We start from the raw sequence: 23,819 nt of genomic DNA on the forward strand, positions 1-23,819 counted from the left end.
CACCAGCAAAAACAAAAGTCAACACCTATGAGCGGGATCCCTAGTGTGCGATGTGACTCGTGCCAGTGAATTTAATGGGACAGTTCAAGTGCTTAAAGCTTCACACGCCGGCTGAACTGGGACCCTAGGGAAGGCCTGGGAACAGGGCTGTGCATTTGCCTAAGGTGGGGCAGGGGCTGAAGCTCTGGGACTTGCTGATGGTGCCAGGAGCTGATTAGTTTCAAAGCTGCCCGTGCGATGGGTGCATGTTAGAGCTTTGCAGACGAAAGCCATTCTTCCTCTCCTAGCCTGCAGGGCCATGCCAGCTCTGGAGAGGCCTTCCCACCGGGGGCATCCTTGCCAGAGCAGGCAGCCCTCACTCAGTGCTGGTGGGCCTGAGTGGAAGAGTCCAGCTCGATGCTGCCCCAGTGCCTCTGCTTCTTGCGTCCGTCTCAACACCAGGGCAAAGCAGGGGCAAGCAGTCAACACTCTGCACTGACGTCAGTGGGGCAGTGGGGAAGCTGGCTGGTGGGGCTTGCGGTTATGGCCCTCGCCAAAGTCACTGCAGGGTTTGTAAACGGAACACATTCTGTAGCAAAGCCACCGAGCAAAGAGAGCCCCTGAGGCACCATTGCAGAGCCGCCTTGCACTCCCATCAAAGTGCCTGGCTGCACTACAGGGCACAGGCATTGCCCCAGGGATGTTCCCCTGGCGATTGCTCGGCCACTCTCCAAGCAGCACGGCCTGGGGCTTAGAGTCTCTGATGCTGCTGCTAATATGGCTGGCACACAATCAGTGGCACTTTCCTCAATCATGACTGCCCCCTGGGAGGCTGACAGAGTCTGGCTGAATAACAAACAGCTCAGCCTTCCTGGCTATGGCTTGACCATTCTTGGTGCCCCTTGGGCAGAGAGCTGGGCTCACAGCTCATCATAACTTGTGGCTGGCACTGCTGTGCCACGGAAGTCTCACTGCACTGTCCCAGCAAGGCTCTGGTGAATGGATGAGCCACCGAGCAAAGCCACTGAACCTACTGCAGCTGTTCCTCTGATCAGACCAATCGGCACCGTACCATCCTGCTACTTACAGTGACACAACCAGCCCCTGGGTTCAAACGCCAGTGTAACCACCCCCGCTGCACTTCAGAAGCACAGGAGCTTCCACGCTGAAGCTCAGCCTGCTACCACTGGAACTAAACCAGCAAAGCCACTAACTGGCTGCAGTAGTAGGCTGTTACCTCTGTATGGCCCAACCACTCATGGTGGCCACAACATTCACATCAGAGGCCCATTCACAAAGGCAGAGTCAGGGACAGTTTTTTAAAGAACTTTAATAAGCTAAAACCTTTTTTTTTTTGCTTTGTTTTTATTGTTGTTAAAAATGTCATTGCTGTAAACTTGAGAACGGCCACGTGCCCAGGGGCAACGCCCAGGTCCAAGGGCAGGCACATGAGGCAGGACGTGCCCATGGCTCCTGCTCAGTGCTGGGATACAGGGAGATCAGGGCGGGGGGAGAATGGGAAAATATCAACAAGCCCGCCCTGGCCGCGTCCTCTGCTATACATCTATGCACAGACAGCAGGGAACCAGCTGGGAAACCTGACCCACAGTCGCACCTCTGCTTCCCAGATATGGCAACAGAGCCATTGTCCTCCAGATGTGGTGCTGGCTGAAGCGGCAGAGTCCTGCTCCCAGGAGGATGCTGAGGCCCTCACTCCACCCCCACACCTGTCTGTTTCCTTCCTGAAGCCAGTGTTTTCATTGCTCCTTTTGGCAGCCTCGGACACCCGGCTCCTCTCTGCCTGTGCCAGGGGGAGCGGCTCCCCGTGTGAATAGTGTGGGCTCCGCAGGCGCCCCTTAGTTTGTGTAGACCTGAGTTCCAATCACGCGCATGATTTCCTTCTGGATCTTGGGGTCCTGAGTGTTTATATTGGCGTCTCCTACTTGTCCATCTTCGTACCTGGGAGGGGCGAGGCAGGGAAAGCACTATGAGGGGGGACTCAGAGGTTACCCAGAGCTCCCCAGAGTGTCCATCGCCAGCATGTCCCTGCTCCAGCAATAACACCCCCACCCCCAGGTCTGTCCTCCCAGGGCCACACCCCCATCAAGGGGAGCAGAGCTGGGGTCTCCAGGCCCTCGGACAGAGGGGGAGGTCTCTGATTGCAAAGATAGGCACTTCACTCTGTATCTGGGCGAGGGGCTGGCAGGAGGGAAATGGGCCCCTAGTCACAGCGCTGGGAGCCCCAGCTAAACCACCCAGGTTTGCCAGTGGGGCCACAGACTGGGAGCCATTCCATTGCTAACACCCCTCCCAGAGCAGAGCCAGGCTGCAGGCACCAGCGGCCTGGGTGTCAGTGTCTGGCCGTAGCTCTCTGCTCTGAGACGGGTCTGTCTCGGCAGGGCTGGCCCCCTGGTGACAGAGTGCAGACCCCTCTACTGTGATGCTGGTGCTGAGCACTGGGCCAGGGGCTCTGCCTGCCAGCACCTTCCTACCCAGCGCCCCCTTGTGCTCCCGGCTGGCAGGCCCCAGGCCCTGAGCTGTGCAGAGCCAAGGGGAGCAGGCTCTGGGGTTCACCTTCCTCCCACTGCTGACGGCTGCATGCCAGTGCCGCTCTGGCTGGCTGGGGCAGGGGATCCCATCGGGAGAGGAAGCGGTAATGAACAGGGGGCCTGGCGTGGAAGGAGGGGGCAGTGGGGCTGGAGGCTGCACTCGAGCATCCATTTGGTGGCACACAAGATGCTGCTGGGCCCTGGCAACCTCCCTGGGGGGCAGGGGCAGTGAGGGGCACTGTGCTCTCCTCTCCTCTCCCCTCCCGCATGGGACTGAGTCGAGATGCTGACTAATGGTTCGCGATGCTCTTGCTGTTTGGGCTGTCCTGGTACTGTTTGGGCCGTCCCATCCCCAAAGAGAGAGCTGCCCCCACCACACGAGCAGGGCCCCTCCCCACTCACGCCTCGGCACTCACACAAAGAAGAAGCGGGTGCAGACATGGTCCGAGACCGGGCACACCCAGATGTTCCCGTGCTTCTGGAGATCCTTCGAGGTGATCACTGCAAAGGGAGGAGGCGTCAGAAGGCGCCAGCGGCCCTTGCGGCTCACACACAAAGCTGGGGCCCTGCCTTGGGTACCAGTCCCATGGGGCTGTCCCTGGGCATGTCTGTCCTGCCACACCAGGCTGTGGGGGGGGGAAGGGCTGCTTCCCCAGGCCAGACAGGAGTGCTGGGAGAGGCACAGCCACCAAGGGATAATGGGGTGACCATGCCAAGGACACCCATGGTGCTGTGGAATGGCACAGGGAACTGCACCGTTATCTACCCACTGTCCTGTTAACACCTGTTACTGCAGCCTGGCTGCGCTCCCATCAGTCACCTCATTTAACTAAGCCATTGAAGTGGGCCCACTCAACAGGAGTAACGGGGTGAGATTTGTTATGCAGGAAGTTCTCCATCTTTTTCATTCCACAACATGCTATAAAAACTCCACAGCCCACCTGTGCCACAACAACTGGTTTCCTGCATATCCAGTAGATTAAAAGCCAGGGCCAACATTACGGGGTAGCAAGCAGGGCAATTTCCCTAGGCCCCATGCCACACAGGGCCCCACAAAGCTAAGTTGTTCGGGCTTCAGCTTCAGCCCCGGGTAGCTCGGGCTTTGGCTCTCTGCCCTGAGCCCCAGCAAATCTAAAGCCGGCCCAGCTCTCTGGTTTATTTGGCAGACCCCCCTGAAACCTGCTCAAGGCCCCCCAGGGGGCCCCAGGTCCCTGGTTGAGAACTGCTGGACAACATGATCTAATGGTCTGGCCTTAAAAACTCTAGGAATCATTAGGATCAAAACAAGGGACCTGCCTATACAATTATGTTTCAAAACACACAAAAAGGAGTTGACTAACATCAACTGAATATCGTAATTATTATTTGTACTGTTGGATCATCTAGGAGCCCACGCTGAGATCAAGACCCCGTTGTGCTAGGAACTGTATAAACACGCAGCAAGAGACAGGCCCTGCTCCAAAGAGAGTGCAGTCCAGCCAGACAAGCGAGGAAAGAGCTGATGGAAATGGAGTTAGGCTACAAGCAAAGAGCCTAGAGCTGGCTGGGATTGATTCAGTTCAACATTCTTTGTCAAAAATAAATAAATAAAATGCAGAATCATTGAAACCGAAACTTCTGGTGGGAAAGTTTGGACAAATGTTTCAACTCCAAAGCATATTTGGAAAAACCGTTTCTGAACGGTCAGAATGCCCATTTTGACATTTCTCAGAACAAAACATTCTGGTTCCTCCAGTTGGAAAGTCCTGTCCATTTCAAAACTCAAGCCAGCTAGAGTAAAAAATCAAAAAAGAAAAGTGGGCAAAATGGTTTGACTTAATGCAATGAAACGTTCGACTGAGTCAAACCAAAACGCTTTCGGATTTCCGATGCATAACTTTTTCGAGTTTTGACTTTTCATCCCAATTTAGAACTGGAAGACATTTCTAAAGGCCAAAGTTTCACAGGGCAAGAAAACTGTTTCCTGCCCAATGTGAAGATCAAAACCCTTCACCCCCACCCCCTATCCACCAACCCCAGGAGGGGACAGGCAGGCATCACACCAGCCCCAGGAGTCAGTGGGCTCAGACCCAGTAGAGGGCAGAAGCCAATTCCAAAGCATAGGGGCCCAGCACTGGAAATGCCCAGGCAGGGTGTCTGGCTCTGGGGAGAGTTCACAAGAGCCAATCTGCTGATCTCAACTATTACATGGGGGCCTGGGGAGGAGGCAGGATCCCAGCCAGGCAGTCCCACCAGGCAGGGCTTTAAAAAGCCAGTATCAGCCACTGGAGCTGTGCCCAGAAGCCACCAGAGATCCACCCAGATCCCATGGGCAGGCCCCATCCATGCCAGAGCCCAACCATCAGCTGACCGAGAGTGAGCCCCAGCCAGAGCACCATTCCCCAAGCCCTTTCCCCAGCCAGGCACTGAGAAAAGCAAAGACACTGAACCCACTGGGCTCAGCACAGAAGAGACCAAGACCTACCTGTCAGACGCAGCTCATGGTGGCTCACTGCCCCCTACAGCCTCACAGCCATGCTGAAAGGGGGGGATGTGATGTAGCAGAGCCCCTGCAACCCTCACTGCTACCGGGGAAAGCTGCTGGGGAGGAGCCAGGGCTAACACCATCCTTCTGGGTCTCCAGGAGAAGACGCCTGAGTGAGTGACGCCAGCTAAAGCTCCACCAGAGACAATGTGGTATGGGTCCCCTCCAGCCATGGACCAGCCCCCAGACCGGCCCAGATACTCCTACATAGAGGGAGGAACAATGCCCACCACAGCACAAGGCCTGGGACACACAGTGCCATGTGTGTGGCAGAGAGGGGACACCAGCATATGGACAGCCAAGGTGGTGAATGGGCAGCGCATCCCACGAGGGCATGGAGCGAGCAGGCCACAAGCTGCAAAACCCAGCAGGAAGGGATGGCACGCTGCGACAGTCTGAGCTCAGAGAACAGGCAATAGGCAGCCTGGTTTCTGGCACCCACCACTCCAACCCCACCTTGTTCCAGTGCCATTCCTGGGGTCCCAGGGCCCTCAAGGCGGTGTGTGAGGACACCCCTTCCTCTACCTCTTACCTTCACAAAGTGCTATACAGTTTAGATTCCGACTCTGCAGGAACCGGGACTGGATGGATCGAGTCTGCAAACAAACCACAAAGTCTGGGTTACCATGATCTGCCTGGCATCCCACTCAGGTTGTGTCACCACTCTGCCTTTGAAGGGGCCAGCCCTGTCCCTTTCATAGTCCAAACTCCATAGGAGCAGCCAATCACAGTGAAGAATACTGACCATGTCAGAGGTATAAACACTGATAACCCAACCCAGGCTGGACCCCAGCCCTGCTTTCTTCATTTGTTGTTCTCAGTAATTTGTTGAGTTCTGAGCTCTGTGGCCCAGCCCACATCTGAGGGTGGGATCCCAAGAGCCCCTCAATGCCCCCTGGCAGAGGGCCCACTACACCGTAAATTGTATCAGGCCTGACACACTCACCACCCCAACATGCTGTTGTCCTAACATGTCTCTAAAAGGTATCACGTAAGGTATCATACGTAAACTGGTAACATGTTGGTCCTGAAAGTCATTGCATGATGCATGTACAGGTAGGGTACAAAGAGTTGTATATGTGTGCTGGAAATGTGTTTGGGAGACAGAGCATGACCCCAGCCTGCCCTAGGCAAAGGAATGTTTGACTGGCTTGATGATCAGCAGAGGAAAATGAAAGTACATTTACATATCAGGTGAACAAAGCCATCAAGCTAACAGGCAATGGAGGAAGGCGCTCAGTGAGTTCACCGGGGCTCCAAGTCTGCACACCCAGGAAGTCTTTCTGGCTCTTGAGACAAAGACAATAGACTTTGGAAATTGTAAGAGGCAGCACAAAGACATTATAAGTATCTATCACTTAAACGAGGACAGAGCCCTGGGAATCTGTGAAAGGTGGATCTTCAGCCATGGGGGTTGAAGTCTCTGAGAAGAGATTATAAGTGAGAAATTGCCTGAGACCAAGCTTGTGATCTGTTATGCTTTCAACCCTAGAAAGCGGGTTTTATTTTTGTTTCGCTTGTAACCAGACAAGCCTCTTGCTTAGTATCACTTAAATCTCTGTTCTGTATTAATCAACATATTCTTGTTTTCTTACCAAACCATCTCAGTGCTGTGCATGGAAGTGAAGGGCGAGTCTTCAGCTAAACTAACCAACTGGTGTGCACACTGTCTCTTTGGAGGCAGCAAATGCAAGTGTCCAGTGAGAGGGGCTGACACTGCAGGGAGATGACTCCAGGGAGCGCGACAACTGGGGTTCACTGATGGGTCCCAGCAAGGCAAGGCTTACATGGGCAGAGCCTTGAGGAGTGTGCGGTGAGGTGGGCAGGCTGGGTGGCAGGGAGCTGACTCACAGTTTAAGCTCCAGCACAGTTCTCACTTGCGGAGGCAGCGGGGTAACACTTAGCTTTTTAGGACTGTAACCTACCTTTGCATAACTGTATTTTCATACTATAATATTAGATGGCAATCTTGAACTTCCTCTTTGAACAGAATGTTTCATGTTGCTGTAAAGTCTGCCGGATCTATTGCAGATCTCAAAAGGTCCACAGAAATAATGCTCCCAATGAAAAGTGAATGTAGTGTGCATGTGGGGCATTGATATTACAGTAACTCCTTTGGAATTCAAAGTGTCTTGGAGCGTAGATGTAGCAAAGGGCCTTGTGAGTTTACAGTTCTACCTGGCCCACAGTTCCTTCAGTGCCCTAAAGAGTTAAGAGCTAAGACCTTTGTCTCCTTTTGTTCCCCTGTGCCTTCTTATTGAAATGTATATTCTTGCTTGGTTGGTTTTTGGCCAATGAAACTTCCTGTCCATGGGGCTGGAAGTGTTTTGTGGAGCAGAACCAAGGAATCCTGTTACCACTGTTCTCCTGCTGTCATAGGAAACAGTTGTACAAACTGTTTGGAGAGAGTGCGTAAAATATGGAGTTTTATCCGGATAAAAGAAAAGTGTGTTGCATGCCTTCTAGTGGCTGGTCCTCAAAACTGAATATTTTCACTTGATTGCTGAAGGGCTACATATGGTCAGCTCTCCTGTATGGATGTGAGAGCTGGACACTTACAAAGGACACAGATCAAACTCAGAACATTTGAATTCTGGTTTTCTAGAAGAATGTTTAGTTAGTTGGATAATGAAACCTATGAACAAAGAGGTGATGAGAAAGATTAACTTAAAGGGAGCACAGTGACTTGAGATCCTAAGTAAAGGAACATCTTTTTGTGGACACATAGCTTGCTGATCCCCAAGTGACTCACTTCCAACACTCTGACTCTCATGCAAAATCGCAGGCGGAGGAAAAAGACAATTATATCAGAGATATCACCAGATGGACTGGCCACTCAAAAGAGGGTGGAAGGTAGATGAGGTAATATCTTTTATTGGACCAATTTCTGTTGGTGGAAGGGAGAAGCTTGTGTCTTTCATGTCCTGAGACCAACACGGCTACAACAACACTGCAAAGAAGAAAAATGGACAAGCAACAAGGAAGGGGCAGTGGCTCAGGAACACACCTATCTGCAGCTTAAAACAGAAAATGGAGATTTGTTGAGGGGTCTTGGGAGTGGAGGAAACTGAGGAGTTGCTGAAACAAGATGTGCTGTGTTTAAAACTTTTTTCCTGGGGGGAGAGTTTTATTGATACCCAGTGTATTTCTACTCAGGGCTTATCTACATTACCCATAGGATCGACGGGCAGCGATCGACCCAGCGGGGGTCAACTTATTGCATCTAGTCGTGATAAATCGACTGCCGAGCACTCTCCCGTCAACTCCGGTACTCCACCGGAGCAAGAGGCGCTGGTGGAGTCGACGGGAGAGTGTCAGCTGTCGACTCACTGCAGTGAAGACGCCAAGGTGAGTAGATCTAAGTACATCAACTTTAGCTACGTTATTCACGTAGCTGAAGTTGCATAACTTAGGTCGATTTCCCTCCCCCCGCCAGTGTAGACCAGGCCTCAGTGTTTCACAGGGATGAATTAGGTATTTGGGGCAAAGGGAGGTACAGATCTATGTTGGGGGTGTGGATCCCCTCCCAGAGCCATGCTTGCACAGCTCTCAAGGCTTCCCTCCTATCTTAACGCAGGTCCAACCTGTGTAAAACACCACCCTGGACATGTGTCTGGGCCCACCCATATCCCCCAGCATGCAGGTGTGACATCAGGTACTTGTATATTACAGAAAAAGCTAGGTCCAACTCTACATGGCTTTTGGCCTTTCTCACTTTATCCCTACATGTTCTGACCTCAATAAGGTAGCTTTCCTTGCAGATCCCTCCCATCTTCCACTCCTTGTAGGCTTTCTGCTTGTTCTTAATCACCTCTCTGAGATGCTTGCTCATCCAGCTTGGTCTACAACTCCTGCCTATGAATTTTTTCCCCTTTCTTGGGATGTAGGCTTCTGATAGTTTCTGCAACTTTGACTTGAAGTAATTCCAGGCCTCCTCCGCCTTTAGATCCACAAGTTCTTCAGTCCAATCCACTTCCCTAATTAATTTTTGAAAGTTAGCCCTTTTGAAATCAAAAACCCTAGTCACAGATCTATTTTTGTTTATCCTTCCATTTAGTTTGAACTGAATTAGCTCATGATCGCTCGAACCAAGTTTGTCCCCTACAACCATTTCTTCTATGAGGTCCTCACTACTCACCAAAACCAAATCTAAAATGGCAACCCCCCTGGCCGGTTCAGCAACTACTTGGTGAAGGAATCCATCAACTATCACATCCAGGAAAATCTGAGCCCTATTATTATTACTAGCACTTGTCTTCCAGTCTATATCCGGGAAGTTAAAGTCTCCCATGATCACACAATTCCCATTAGTATTTACTTCATTAAAAAAATTAAAGAGGCCTCTATCCATATCCAAATCGGATCCCAGTGGAGCACACCCCAAGCGAGGCTCTAGTAGCTTTCTTCCCCAATGTGATTTTTGCACACACACACACACACACACACACACACACACACACACACGCACACAGCTCTGCCAATGCAGCCCAGCCTTGTCTCACAGCTCCTGCTGTCCCAAGCCTGGTCCTTCCCCCGGAGGCCGCTAATTAGGCCAAACACAAGCACCAACTTTTGTCAGGGCCGGAGAGTGCTTGCGCCCCCACCCCCGCCCCCACTCCCTGCCCTTATTGGATCCCTCCCAAATCCCTGCCCCGGCCCCGCCTCCTCCCCTAAGCTTGCCGCGTACCCCCTCCTCCCCCCTCGCTCCCAGGCTTGCCGCGCAAAACAGCTATTTTGCGGCGCAAGCGCTGGGAGGAAAGGGGGAGAAGCAGGACCCAGCGGTGTACTCAGGGGAGGCGGCGGAGTGGAGGCAGAGGTGAGCTGGGGCGGGGTGGTGGGGTGGGGAGCTGCCAGTGAGTGCAGAGTACCCACCAATTTTTCCCAGTGGGTGCTCCAGGCCCAGAGCACCCATGGAGTCGGCACTTATGGGGCCAAATTGTCTCAGGACACATGATCAGCTTCATGCTTTGCGAAAATGGTCACTAGGAGCTAGAATAAATCCCACCAAACATCTGTGATAGATGTAGAAAGCCAGGTCTCCAGATGTGGAAGTCCAGGGAGGTAGGTGAGGCTGACTATACACATTTTATAGATGTGTACACATTTTATAGATGGGTAAACTGAGGCACAGAAGGTGGGGTTTTCAGAAGTTGACCCTCAGAGTCAGAAGTTGACTGCCCATTGACATCAATGGGACCAGAGTTGGGCCAATACTAAGCAGTTATGGCCCTTACCAAAAGACCAACAGAACAGCAAACAAAACCTAGGAGCCCTGAGCCCCAGTCGCCTGCTCTAACCACTTGGCAACATTCCCTCCCCTCAGGCACAGAAAAACAGTGATTGCACAAACACATCTCAGATATGACACAAGCCAGTCTTGCACATACCCCTGTGGCTGATGTGAGGGTAGAAGGACAAACAGAGGCTGTGCATGGCTGGGGTTCCAGGGACAAGGCCCAGCAAGCAATACCGCCGGTTACCTGAGGAATGGTGTTCATTCGGTTATATCTCTGGACGAGCTCATCCTTTGAGGGCATCCTGTGCTGTCCTTTCCCCATCCCTGTTGGACAATAAAGGAAGAACAACAGCACAGGTCAGCAGTTACTGGGGAAAGGCCGCCCTCCTCTCACTAAATCCTGTGTCCAGGATGCTCCACAAGGCATAGCTGCTTGCTGAAGGAGGTGAAAGGATGAGGCCAGCTCTCCATGCAGATCAATACTGCCCTCATAGGCGCCGACTCTGTGGGTGCTCCAGGGCTGGAGCACCCATGGGGAAAAATTGGTGGGTGCTCTGCACCCACCGGCAGTCAAACTTCCCTACTCCCCTGCCCCACCTCCTCCTCCTCCGCCTCCTCCCCTGAGTGCACCGCCTCCCCGCTCCTCCGCCTACCTCCCAGTGCTTCCTGCCCGGCTGCCATCAAACAGCTGTTTGGCTGCTCTGGGGGGGCGGGGAGAGGAGCGGGAATGTGGCGCGCTCAGGAAAGGAGGCGGGGCCGGGGTGGGGATTTGGGGAAGGAGTCGGAATAGGGGCAGGGAGGGGGCAGAGTTGGGGCAGGGACTTTGGGGAAGCGGTTGGAATGGGGGCTGGGCAGGGCCGGGGCCTCATGGAAGGGGTGGAGCCGGGGCAGGGCCGGGGGTAGAGTGGGGTCGAGCACCCACCGGCGGGAGCAGAAGTTGGCGCCTATGATTGCCCTGGCAATGCACTGCCACACCCAAGGGTGTGCCATGACCCAAGCAGACATTCCCATGAAGAACATTAGATGGTGCAGAAACCCTCTCATATACAGGAGCACAAACGGATGTGTGCACGTGGGAACTACCATGCAGTGGGCTAACTTGGATTTGGTGAGTGTAACCACAAAGGGCCATGTGTCCCTGGAGATCATTTGGGCAAGAGCTGAGACGACCATCTTCAGTCTGCTGTCTACCTTTTAGGAGGCAAGGCTGAGCGAGGTATGTAACATGGCTCCACAGCACCACAGCCACTCATGGATTTAGCCCCAGTGGGAGGACTGGCCCCACTCTGGGACTACTCTTGGCCGCTCTGGGGGGGCGGGGAGAGGAGCGGGAACTGGGAAACAGGGTAGATCACATGATTTGCCTAAAGCCACAGGCATTTGCGGCTGAGCTGGGAATTGACCCCATGTCTCCAGAGCTACAGCCCGGCACACAGCTCCACCAGGCCAGGTGTCTTACCCTGCGTATGTACCTCACTGGCTACATCAGCGGTTCTCAAATTTTGCTACTGGTGACCCCTTTCAAATAGCAAGCCTCTGAGTGTGACCCCCCCCTTATAAATTAAAAACACTTTTTTACCATATTTAACACCATTATAAATGCTGGATGCAAAGCGGGGTTTGGGCTGGAGGCTGACAGCTAGCGACCCCCCATGTAATAACCTCCCAACCCCCCGTTTGAGAACCCCTGGGTTACATGATAGACCCTGTAGCTTAACAATCAGAGGTGTTCAGGGAGGAGGAGACTAATAATAATAATAGTAATAAAGTGCTCCTGAAAGGGCCATGCACTGTGGAACAACAGAGCCCCGCAGCTGCTTCACCTGGGGCCATTGTGAAGGACAAGGGTAGGGAGTGAGTGATGCTGCTGAAGGTGGGGTCTGAGTCTTGTTAACAGGAGTTGCTGTGGTTCCCTGTTAGTCTGGAGTTTAACAGGATCTGCAGCTCAAATTCTGTCTCCCCGCACCCCCCTCAAACTGCCATGGGGCAGCTTCAATCCACAGAAACCAGATGAACCCCAGAGCAGCCAGTTGTCTCCCTAGGTGCTTGTGGCTGAAGCAGGGGCACCCTGACTTTCTCTGCCATCCCGCTGGCCTGGTCTGGGCCCCCCAGACGTGCATTGTCACCGAATGCTCCAGCTGAAGATCCAACCCGACTGGGAAGCGTCCATGGCTCAGGGCCCTTGACAGACGACGTAGCAATGAGTCTGACTTTCCGGAGCTAAGGGGCAAGGCCTGCAGCAGTGTGATGTGTGTCAGGGATGCTCAAGCTGGAGGGGGGTTAAACAGACACGGCTTCTGCTGCCCTCGTTTGCTTCCTGATATGCCCTAAGAGACATCAGCCCACTGGCCCCAGATCCCCAGAGTGAGTAGTGTAAAAGGGCCCTGGGAATCAGAAAGCTCCCCATGTTCACCTCCCAGTGGACAGGGGAATAAATAGGGACCAGGAGTCTGCACGTCCCCCAGCTCTCTGGCCTGGGTTAGACAGGAGGCCAGATTAGGGATCATGGCAGTCCCTTCTGGCCTTCGAATCTGTGAATCCATGGGACCAAGAGAAGGGCTAGCAGAAGCCCTGGAGGGGGATCTGCGTGGACTCTCCCTCCAACCCCACTGGCCACGGCAGCGCTGTCTGGCCAGTAGCCGTGATGCCGGCGACTGTGCTGAGACTGCTCCAGGAGGGAGATCTATGGCTTCCAGCAGCTTTGGCTGCAGCTCTTTAGCAATGCCTGGAGCTGCGATGACCTACCACTCAAGGCAGCTCCTCTGCTGGCCACATCCCTGCTGCTTGTGTGGCCATTGAGCCATGTGGAAGCTGTGCAGAGGGGACAGAGCTGGCTGCTTGGATGAGCGGCCAGGCTTCCCCCCCACATGGCCCTGCTGCAGCTCCCAGGCTAGCTGGCTTGGCTCCCCTTTGTGTCCCACTGCAGCGGGAAGGGGAGGCAAAGCATTTGCCAATGGAAACTCAAGAGGAAACATCCCCTGTTCACCAGGTGAGCGGAGTGGAGAGGAGAGAAGGAGGGCGAGGCAGGGAGGGCAGGTAACAGATCCACCATGCCAGTGCTTCACAGCCTTCCCCAGAGCAGGACACACACACCTCACCTACCAATGCAGCTTGGTCACTGACCCTGACACCGGCGTGTGACCCTCCCCAGAGCCATGACCCCAGGCTACCCCCGCTCTAGGTGTTCATACCATGCCTATCACCAAGACATGACAGCACCCTCGAGGCACTACAGTCATTCATTCCCCAGGCAGGACGGCTCTCTAGACAGTGCAGCCAGGGGCTTTCAAGAGGCACTGCTCGATAATGCACGGGCAGCAGCTGATATAATGCTAGGCTGGACTAGACACAAGGGACTTACCACAGGGGCCAATCTCACCAGGGCTCCTGGGAAATGCAGGGGGACAATCGACTGGCCTTTTCCCGCTTACCGGGGCTGGAAGGGTGCTCTGACCAGAATTTCCACCACCACTCCCAGCGAGGCACCAAAATGAGTGGCTCGATTTGCTTAGGGGCTCCGCCCACTGAGTATGGTCGGTGCAGGGCTCTCTGGGAAATCTGGCCCCAGTGAAGGGTGCCAAGCACTAGAAATCTAGGCCTGAGCTCTTTTGAAGAGATAAAGCCAGATTTTCAGAATTCCTATGGAGAGTCTTTTGCAGACCAAATAAACCAAGCCAGCCCCAGCATGGGAACGGCCTGAGAGGTGAGGGGCTAAGAGACGAGGGCCCTAGTCCTGGGTTCCGGGTGGAAGTAAAACTCACTGAAGCCAATAAAAGCTTCAGATATGCAAGAGAGGCAGGAGTGGGCTCCCAGTTTGCGACAGGTTTCTCACTGTGCCGATTCAGTGGCTGAGGGAACTGGGCCAGCCAGGAAGCCGGGCGCCCTGGCAGACACATCGGGGGAAGTGTGTTAATTAAAGCTCGTTGGAAAGCAGGTTATTTTTCTATGGCAAATTTCTACACAAATTAAACAAGTCATTTTTGTCCAAATTTTCCATGGGAAATGTTGATATTTCTCTGAAAAATGGGAACCTGAAAACGAACAAGCTCAGTGTGGACATGCTGCGGTGGTGCCCATAGCAGCTGTAGTCCAGGTGCTCCACGTTCTCTCAAGCGGAGCACAGAGTCTGGTCCAAAAGGTGACTGCTGCTGAACCGCTCAGTGCTAGCGGCCCCAGTGTAATATCCTCAAAGTGCCTCAGAAACCCATCACAGTCGCCTTTCATGTCCAAAAGGGGAACCCCACACAAAAAGGAGGAGGTTCATTAAATGGACATTAAAAGGGACAGTCTCAAGGGGGAAAATTCCTGCAAACTGCATAGACACTATTTTAAAACACCACGACAGTGGTTCAAACTAAATGTACACCGCAGAGATAATACAACAGAACAGTGAGAGAACCAAAACACATGCTGTGATGGCTAAAGAGCTGAGTAAAAGAGGTGGTTAGAGGTAAAAAGGTATCCTTTAAAAACTGAAAGTCAAATCCTAGTGAGGAAAATAAAACAGAGCATAAACTCTGGCAAGCCAAGTGTAAAAGCGTACTAAGGCAGACCAAGAAAGACTGAAGAGCAACTAGCTAAAGACACAAAAACTAACAGCAATTGTTTTAAGCACCTCAGAAGCAGGAAGCCCATCTGCCAAATAATCAGTGAGGGCACTGGATGTTTGAGGTCATGAATGAGCACTCAAGGAAGACAAGGCCATTGTGGAGAAGCTACATGAATTCTTTGCATCAGTCTTCACTGCAGAGGATGTGAGGGAGATCCTCACACCTGAGCCATTCTGAGGAACCGTCTCAGACTGAGGTGTCAATAGAGGAGGTTTTGGAATAAATAGCTAAAACAAACAGTAATAAGTCACCAGGACCAGCTGGCATTCACCCAAGAGTTCTGAAAGGAACTCAAATGTGAAATCACAGAACTAATAACTGTGGTATGTAACCTATTGCTTAAATCAGCCTCTGTACCAGATGACTGGTGCATAGCTAATGTAATGCTGATTTTTTTTAAAAAGCCCCAGAGGTGATCCTGACAATTACAGGCTGGTAAGCTCAACTTCAGTACCAGACAAATTGGTTGAAACTGTAGTAAAGAAGAGAATTATCAGGTACATAAACATGATAAATTGGGGGAAGTCAACACAATTTTTGTAGAAGGAAATCATGCCTCACCAATCTATTACAATTCTTTGAGGGGGGGTCAACAAGTATATGATCCAGTCGGTACAGTTTTCTTGGACTTTCAGAAAGTCTTTGACAAGGTCCCACACCAAAGGCTCTTAGGCAAACTAAGCAGTCATGGGATAAGAGGGAAGGTCCTTTCATGGATCAGTAACTGGTTAAAAGATAAGAAACAAAGGGTAGGAATAAATAGTCAGTTTTCAGAATGGAGAGAGTGGTGTCCCCCAGGGATCTGTACTGGGACCAGTGCTGTTCAACATATTCATAAATGATCTGGAAAAAGGGGTAAACAGTGAGGTGGCACAATTTGCAGATGATACAAAATTACTTGAGAGTTAAGTCCAAAGCTGACTGCAAAGAGATCTCACAAAACTGGGGGATTGAGTAACAAAATGGCAGATGAAATTCAATATTGATAAGTGTGAAGTAATGTACATTGGAAAAAAATAATCCCAACTATGGATACAAAATGCCGGGGTCTAAATTAGTTGTTACCACTCAAGACAGATCTTGGCGTTATTGTGGACAGTTGTCTGAAAACATTTGCTCAACATGCAGTGGCAGTCACAAAAGCTAACCCAATGTTAGGAGCTATTACAAAAGGGAGAGATAAAAACAGAAAATATCATAATGCCACTATATAAATCCATGGTACACCCACACCGTGAATACTGCTTGCAGTTCTAGTCACCCCATCTCAAACAAGGGGTATTAGAATTGGGAATGGTACAGAGAAGGGCAACAAAAATTATTAGGGGTGTGGACAAGCTTCCATTTGAGGAGAGATTAAAAAAACGGGACTCAAACTTAGAAAAGAGACTACTAAGGGAGGATATGATAGAGTCTACAAAATCATGACTGCTGTGGAGAAAGCGAATAGGGAAGTGTTATTTACCCCATCACATAACTCACAAACCAGGGGTGCCCCAATGAAATTAATAGGTAGTAGGTTTAAAACAAACATAAGGAAGTGTTTCTTCACGCAATGCACAGCCAGCCTGTGGATCTCATTACCAGGGGATGTTGTGAAGGCTAAAACAATAACTGGATTCAGAAAAGAATTAGACATGTTCATGGAGGACAGGTCTCTCAATGGCTATCAGCCAAGATGGCCAGAGACTCAACCCCATGCTCTGGGCATCCTTAAACCTCTGACTGCCAGAAGCTGGGACTGGACGACAGGGGATGGATCACTTGATAATTGCTCTGTTCTGTTCATTCCCTCTGGGGCACCTGGCACACAGTAAGACAGGATATTGGGTGAGATGGACATTTGGTCTGACCCAGTATAGTCATACTTATGTTCTATGGGCTAAACCCCCTGGTCAGACTACATCTCCCATTGTTCACCATGGTCTCCCCTCTTGGAGAGGTGGGTGATGCATCATGAGAAATAAAATCTGTCTGGGGAGCCTGGTCCAGAGAGGAGAAAGGGGACACGAGGTGCCTGAACTAGAGCTTCCAGGAGGTAATTGGGTTTTGGATGAAAAATCAAAGCTTTCCCCAGGAAGCAGACGCTTTGCAGAGAGCCATTCATTGTCCATCCATTCCCGAGACATGGACGGCACCTTCCCATGGCAGACATGGAAGGCTGCTGCCCAAAATCAGTGCCATGCAATGCTAGAGAAGAACCAGGACCCCCAACAGGCTGGCAGAGTTGCCTTCCCGACTGTACCAGGCTGTGACAGCAGATAACCATGTAGCCAGGGACTTCCCATCAGAGAAGACCCATCACCCCGTCAGACCGAGGCAAGATCTGGCACTCCCAGCCAATGGCTGCGGGACATCCCAGAGCATGTTACAGAGGTGGGGAGGGGAGAATGAGGGAGCAGTGCGATGTGTGGGGACTGCCATGGCTGAGACGGGCACACACACAAACACACCACAAAGCAGGCATGCTGGCACCACCAAGCAGGCATGTCTCTGAGAAGGGAGGCCATGAGCCAGGGTTAATCCCAGGAGGCCACAGGACCAGCTCCCCCACAGGTTAAACCTGCCTCCATGCCACCAGCACACCCTGCCCAGCCACCCTGGACAGAGCTGCTCTTGGCAACAGCCCTGAGGGGGACAGCCTGGAGCACAGCGGTGATGGAGGAGCAGGGCCTGGGGGTACTCATGCCAATCACACACAGCTCTGGCTGGAAGCAACATGTGCAGATAGGCCTCGCATCAAGCAGATGCGACCAGAGACCAGACCAGAGTCCTGAAGGGCAGGCTGTGCAGGGTCACCCATCTGGGAAACCCCGCTCAGGTGTCCCTGGGAGCTGCATTCTCCTTCTCTAATACACATGGCTTCTGGAAAATGCTGTTTGCACGTGCTTCTCCCAGCCTGAGCGGTGTGCAAATGGCACGAGCCATTTACCCAGGGAGCCCAGAAGTGCCCCAGCCCAGCAGTGTCCCTCCCAGGCTGGGTTTGCAACAGGGCATGGAGGGGAACGTGTAGCTCTCCAGGGCCATTGGGAGCACAGACAGACGGGGAGAGAGGAGAGCCTCTTACCTGAGTATCCAAAGGAAATACTGGAGATGGGGCTCAGATAGATGCCTTTGCCATAGGCTGCTCCATGCAGCTTGCAGGAAAACACCAGCGTGAGCAACACAGGCAGACGGTGCGAGCCTGTACCCAGGAGGCGCTGCATCCGCCAGCCCAGGGCCAGGGCAGGGAGAAACCAACAGGGCACAGACTGGCTGGACTGCAGGCCCCTCCCCCGCTTGTCAGTCTGTCCATCCACCCCATGCTGCAGACCCCTCCCCTGCCTGTCGGTCTGTCCATCTGTCTCACGCTGCAGACTCCTCCCCCACCTGTCAGTCTGTCCATCCGCCTCATGCTGCAGGCCCTGTCCCCGCCTGTCAGTCTGTCCATCCACCCCACACTGCAGGTCCTTCCCACCGCTGTCAGTCTGTCCATCTGCCCCATGCTGCAGGCCCCCCCCCTGCATGTTGTCTATCCATCTTCCCACCCATCCCGCCAGTCAGTCTGTCCAACTACTTTTCTGTCTGCTTGTCCAACTCAGGAGCAGCTGAGCCTGCAGAGCCAGTGCCTGGGCACTGCTGGGAGCGGGGTGGGTTTGGGAGAGTTGGCTGCTGGGAGCTGAGCTGCAGTGGAAAGAGGAGAGGGCATGGCCTTGGGCATGGGACCCTCCCCATGAGGGCTGTGAGTGAAAATCCAGGTCTCCCCCAGGCACAACCCGCTGATGGGAGACTCTGCTGCTGGTGCTCACTGCAGCCCAGCACTGCAGGGGTTAATCTTGCCCCACAAAGCTGGGCTCTCTTCTAATGCCAGCCAGGCCAGAGCCCGGATCTCAGACCCACTGGCTCCCTCAATGCCCAGGACAGCCTAGGTCACCTGCACGTGGCCACACCCAGCCCATGAGGTCAGAGGGCTGGCAGAGGGCGGGCACCAGACCGTTACCTGCAGTTTGGTGTAGGACGCATTGACCAGCCCGTTGCGTAGGATGGAATGCCAGTTCTCAATGTGAGATCCACTGTAAGAGCAAGGAACCAGCACGTCAGGCACACAGCCCAGCCGAGCGCTGCCATCCTGCGTGCACACCCTGCTCATACCTGTCCCCTCACGCACCCGCCCTCCACTCCTTCACTGGCACCTAGCACACATACAGCCAGCCACTCCCTTGCTACCAAAGCAGTACCCGGGGCCTCCCTCTCTCCCATACACCCACATCCAGGATGGCAAGGCCAGAGGTGGAACTTCCAGCTGGAACAGACGCACCCATGAGAGCGCTAAACGCCGCCGTGTCTGCGGCGGTGCGGGCACCAAGAGAGGCTGGCCACCCCGAGGACAATCCCAGAGAATAGCCTAGCCTCATCCCCAAGGCAGCTAGCCCCTCCCGCTACGCCCGACTATGTCCATGCCAGCTGGGACTCACACCTCCTGCTCCAGGGCAGTCAGACCCACAGACACACCCTCCCCTAGGGCTGACACGGCTTTGTAAAGTCTCAAGAGCTCTCTCCTTTGCTGGGCCATACCCAGCCTCCCCTTCTGAATGGCCCTGAGCCTTGGGCAGGATGGCGGGCCAGGCTGAATGGAGACAGAGCTTCGGCAGACCCAGCCATCAGCCTTCCCAAGGAGCTCCCTACTCACACACCCTGGGGATGCAGGCGGCCTCCCAGTGCTACCTCATCAGCCCCACAATGCCCCAGAATGCCCAGCTGTGCCATGCCACACAACACGGACTTAGCCGGGCAGCCACAGGAAGGTCCCACTTAGTGCAGGTAAGTTTGGATCCTTCTGCACCTATGGGCTTTGAGGCAGAGGCTGGGATTCTCAGAAGAGCAGCCCCCACTGTTCCATCTGGGCCTGGCCACGCCTCTGCCCACCCAGGGTAAGAAAATAATGCAAGTTAGCTGGTCCCTGTCAGCTGCCAGCCCCTTTGGGGCTGGAGTCCCTGTTCTGGCAATGGATCAAGCTGGTTCTGATCTGACACAGAGGGTCCTTCCCCTCCCTAGCACACAGCACCACCATTCCACTGCCAGGTGGGCTCACAGGGTCTGATCCAAAGCCCAATGGGGGTCTTTCCATTGACTCCAATGTACTTTGGATCAGGCCCTAAGTTTCCTTATCTAGAAGCAACCCCATTGCTCCAGCCTGCCTGTAGCCAGAGCTCTCCCCCAGGTACACTCAGACTCTCTTGCCTGGCTGGGTACCTTGCTCAGCTGCTGAAGCAAGGGCCTTGGCTCGCTCTCTCTGGGCACTAGCTCTGCCAGGGCATCGCTACCAGAGCAGGGACAGGCCCCACTGCGGGGATTCTTCTGACATGCAGCAGCGAAGGGAAACCCAGGGGCAGCAGTGCCAGCCGGTCAGGAGCCCCCAGGAAGAAGCAGTGGGGAGCTGCCCCAAGGGGAAGGGCCCCATCCCACCATGGACTCACTGAAAAGCGAAGGTGCTCCCGTAGAGTTTCTTGGCTGTGCGGAACCGGGCTTCCTTGGCCGGGGGGCTGCTCAGCAGAAGGAACTGGTGTGAGGTGTGCATGAATTTCAGCTGCTACCAAGGGAAACAGACCAGCAAAAAGGGGAGGGAGCAAGCGACCGAGCAGGAGAGAGATAAAAGAGAGAGATCATGCAGGGAAGTCCATCCCCACGCTGAACCCCCATCCCAACCCCACCACCATCTCCAAGAGCCAGCACAGGGCCCAATGGTGCAGACCTCTCTACACCTCAGGGACACTGGGTGCCAAGCAGTGACTGGTGGGGTGGAAGCAAACCAAGGCTGCTCCCTGCATGGCTAGTGTCAGCAATGGCCACAGATGGAGCCTTTCACCTTCCCAGTCCTGCCCCTCTCGGCAGGGCCTGCAGGCTGTTACCAGTGACCTAGGAGCGAGTGAGCTATACTCAGAGTCCCACTGGATGGGAGTCCCCACCCCAGAGCCCCAGCCCCCATGTGCAGGCAGAGCCTTAGGGAACAAGACACATTCGGGGCACGGGGAGCTTGTATCAGAGGACTGCAGGCCCCAGGATGGGAAGGGTGCCAGCCTGACGCAAGGCTGAGTCACACTCACGGTAAGGGCTGCTCATGGGCAGAGCTGGGGGGTTGCTGGTAGGTGAGGCTTCGGAGCGTCAAAGAGGCCGAGGAGCTCCCAGTGGTGGAGAGAGGGGAGGGGTTGGGTGGTTACAGGTCTGAGGACCAGCTGAGCTTGTAGAGGGAAGGGAACTTACGGCTTCCCATTGCTGAAGTTACCACTGAGGGGAAGTGGGAGGGGGGGCTTCCTTTGCTTCCTGCCACATGGCAGATCTCCTGCCATCTGCACACAGGCTCCCTCTTGGGGAGCAGGCTCTGTGCATTCTGCATCATGCTTGGCCTTGGTCCTCTGAGCCCCACAACAGGTGGCTCCAGCCACGTGGGCCGGGGAGCTGTGCTGGGAATGGGGGTTAAGGAAGCTCCGGCCCACTGTGGCAATACGGAGCAGGGCTGCGCTCACTGGGCATGCAGGAGGGAGCGGGATGGTGGCACGCAGCCAGCCTGACCCAAAAGGAAAGAGATCGTACCCTGAAAGGGGAGCAGCCACGTACCCTGCTGAGAGGCAGCTTGACAATGTGAGATCTGTTACTGGAGATTATCCTAGGGAGGAGAAAGAGGCCGTTAGAACTGCGGGGTTAGGACATGTTAGATCAGACCAGTCCACACTCTTCACATCACTTCACTCACTTCATCAATGAAGTGAGCGGTAGCTCACGAAAACTTATGCTCAAATAAATTGGTTAGTCTCTAAGGTGCCACAAGTACTCCTTTTCTTTTTGCAAATACAGACTAACACGGCTGCTACTCTTCACATATTGAATCAGACCCCAGCTCATCCAGCATGGTGTCCGGCCGCCTGCCCTGGCAAGTCAGATCCCAACCTCTCCAGCGTGGCGTCCCGCCCCCTGCCCCGACAGGTCAGACCCCCAGCCCATCCAGCGTGGCGCCCCTCCCCCTGCCCCGACAGGTCAGACCCCCAGCCCATCCAGCATGGCATCCCACCCCCTGCCCTGGCAGGTCAGACCCCCGCCCATCCAGGATGGTGTCCCACCCCCTGCCCTGGCAGGTCAGACCCCCGCCCATCCAGTGGGGTGTCCTGAAATCTTCAGAAAAAAGAAAAACGAACCAGCCATGCCACATGATCTCAGGGGGAACAGTGTTTCCTCTCAACTGTTGCCTTTCAAGGCTCACTAGCAATTCAAACCAGCACCCAACCCACAGATAGCATGGCTCCAGTCCTGCAGGATTGGTGCCTCTGTTTCTGGCAATGGGCCGGAGACGATGACAAATTTCCAGCCCATCTGCCCACCGTGGGACCCATGCTGCCCTAGTGGGCCAAGCAGGGGCTGTTTGTGTGAGAAGCAGCACAGCTTTTAGCCACTCATGGTGGCATGGGAGAACCAGAGGCTGGGCAGTACATCTGATATTGGCCCAGAGAGAGAGTCATGCTTCTACAACATCACTAACTATGGGGTCTGACGCTCCGTGCCCTGGGGACTGTGCCTCTATGCTGCCTGGGAAGCTCAAACCCGCATTGTTCCCAGATTGCTCATCCCAGGGGCAGTGTCACTGGGTCCCCTCGGTGAGCCGGTGCTTTTACCCCCTGGCATTTCATCCATCCTATGAGCCCCTCGCCGACCTCTGCCCACACTCTCCCACAGCCCAGCAGGACATGGAGCACTTACCATTGCAGGAGAGGGTGTGCCAGAGGGTCCAGTTTGTCCATCTGCTTCTTGATTTCCAGATACGAGCCCTGCAAAGAACAGGGCAGCGCTAACGCTGGGGCCTGGCACAGGACACTAAGGAGCGCATCTCAGTCAGAAAGTCACATAACTAAGTCGGAGCGCCAAGGCCACTGGGTTTTCTGTCACCAGCGTCTGCAGCCCACATCCTTCCATGGGGAGAGGAGGGTGACAAAGGAAAGTAAACCTGGCTCACCAGTAGTGCCCCGTGGCTAGGACACTGGCTCCCTAGGGGCTGGGACGCTGGCCTGGGGCTCAGGAGAAGCAGGCTGTACTCCCAGCCCTGCCCCTGACCTTGGAGAGGTCATGTCTCTTTGGGAAAGAGCCTAGCTCTTTCTCTGGGGCTGTGCATCGCATAGCATGCTGAGGCCTGGATCTCAGTTGGGACCTCTAGTGCTGCGGGCCTAGGAGTAATAATGAACATCAAGAATGTCACCTCCTCTGCAGCAAGGGGACACAAGCAGCCACCCCGTTGGGTGAGGGTTGAGGGGCAGGATGGGCTGAGAGAATCAGAGAGGGGCCTGGATTTTGGGTCTATCCTGAGGCCAGGCCCAGTGTTGGTAGCACCAGCTACCATACCTGGGTCATTTCCCGGATTGACATCACGCTGTCCAGGGCCTTCTGCAGACGCTCATAGTTCTTCTTCTGCAGTGTGGGAAGGGAAAGAGACAGCTGTCAGGCACAGCACACACGGGTACGTACCCAGCCTGTCCTCCTTGCCCCCAGCCTGATGCCAGGGGTCAGAGCTCCCTGGGGACCCTGGAGTCCTGTCAAGGGAACCCCTGGCCTCATCGCCCAGTTGCACCAGTGCAAATCGTAACTGCACTGCAGCCACAGGGTGAGTGGGCGTCGGATCAGACGCAATCCCCGCCCATTCACACGGGGATGCTCCGGAGTCTGGCTTTGGGCCACAGCAGGTTCATAGAATCATAGAATATCAGGGTTGGAAGGGACCTCAGGAGGTCACCTAGTCCAACCCCCTGCTCAAAGCAGGACCAATCCCCAATTTTTGCCCCAGATCCCTAAATGGCCCCCTCAAGGATTGAACTCACAACCCTGGGTTTAGCAGGCCAATGCTCAAACCACTGAGCTATCCCTCCCCCCCGAAGGTTGGTAGCATGGATGCCGGTGGCTGT

The 23,819-nt window shown here is 54.0% G+C and overlaps 1 protein-coding gene across 16 annotated transcripts in view; it reads right to left on the reverse strand.

Annotated features, from left to right (window-relative positions):
* Nucleotides 1–1,291: 1,291 nt before the first annotated feature.
* PARP6 (poly(ADP-ribose) polymerase family member 6) overlaps nucleotides 1,292–23,819 on the reverse strand; it is a 53,105-nt gene continuing 30,577 nt past the window's right edge. For 3 of the 16 annotated variants that reach the window (XM_048865619.2, XM_048865623.2, XM_048865618.2), the window contains exons 14-23: nucleotides 23,263–23,328; nucleotides 22,627–22,694; nucleotides 21,469–21,541; nucleotides 20,355–20,467; nucleotides 18,878–18,950; nucleotides 17,966–18,035; nucleotides 10,440–10,612; nucleotides 5,585–5,648; nucleotides 2,945–3,029; nucleotides 1,292–1,938 (exon numbers count right to left, since the gene is read on the reverse strand). In XM_048865619.2, the coding sequence (XP_048721576.2) occupies nucleotides 1,836–1,938; nucleotides 2,945–3,029; nucleotides 5,585–5,648; nucleotides 10,440–10,612; nucleotides 17,966–18,035; nucleotides 18,878–18,950; nucleotides 20,355–20,467; nucleotides 21,469–21,541; nucleotides 22,627–22,694; nucleotides 23,263–23,328 (888 nt within the window). In that variant the 3' untranslated portion in view covers nucleotides 1,292–1,835. Of the gene's footprint in view, nucleotides 1,939–2,944; nucleotides 3,030–5,584; nucleotides 5,649–10,439; nucleotides 10,613–17,965; nucleotides 18,036–18,877; nucleotides 18,951–20,354; nucleotides 20,468–21,468; nucleotides 21,542–22,626; nucleotides 22,695–23,262; nucleotides 23,329–23,819 lie in introns of those variants that run through there. The other 13 variants (XM_048865629.2, XM_048865626.2, XM_048865628.2 and 10 more) reach the window with 11 other exon arrangements.

Source organism: Caretta caretta, chromosome 10 (genome assembly GCF_965140235.1).
Source record: "Caretta caretta isolate rCarCar2 chromosome 10, rCarCar1.hap1, whole genome shotgun sequence".
Lineage (NCBI taxonomy): Eukaryota > Metazoa > Chordata > Testudines > Cheloniidae > Caretta > Caretta caretta.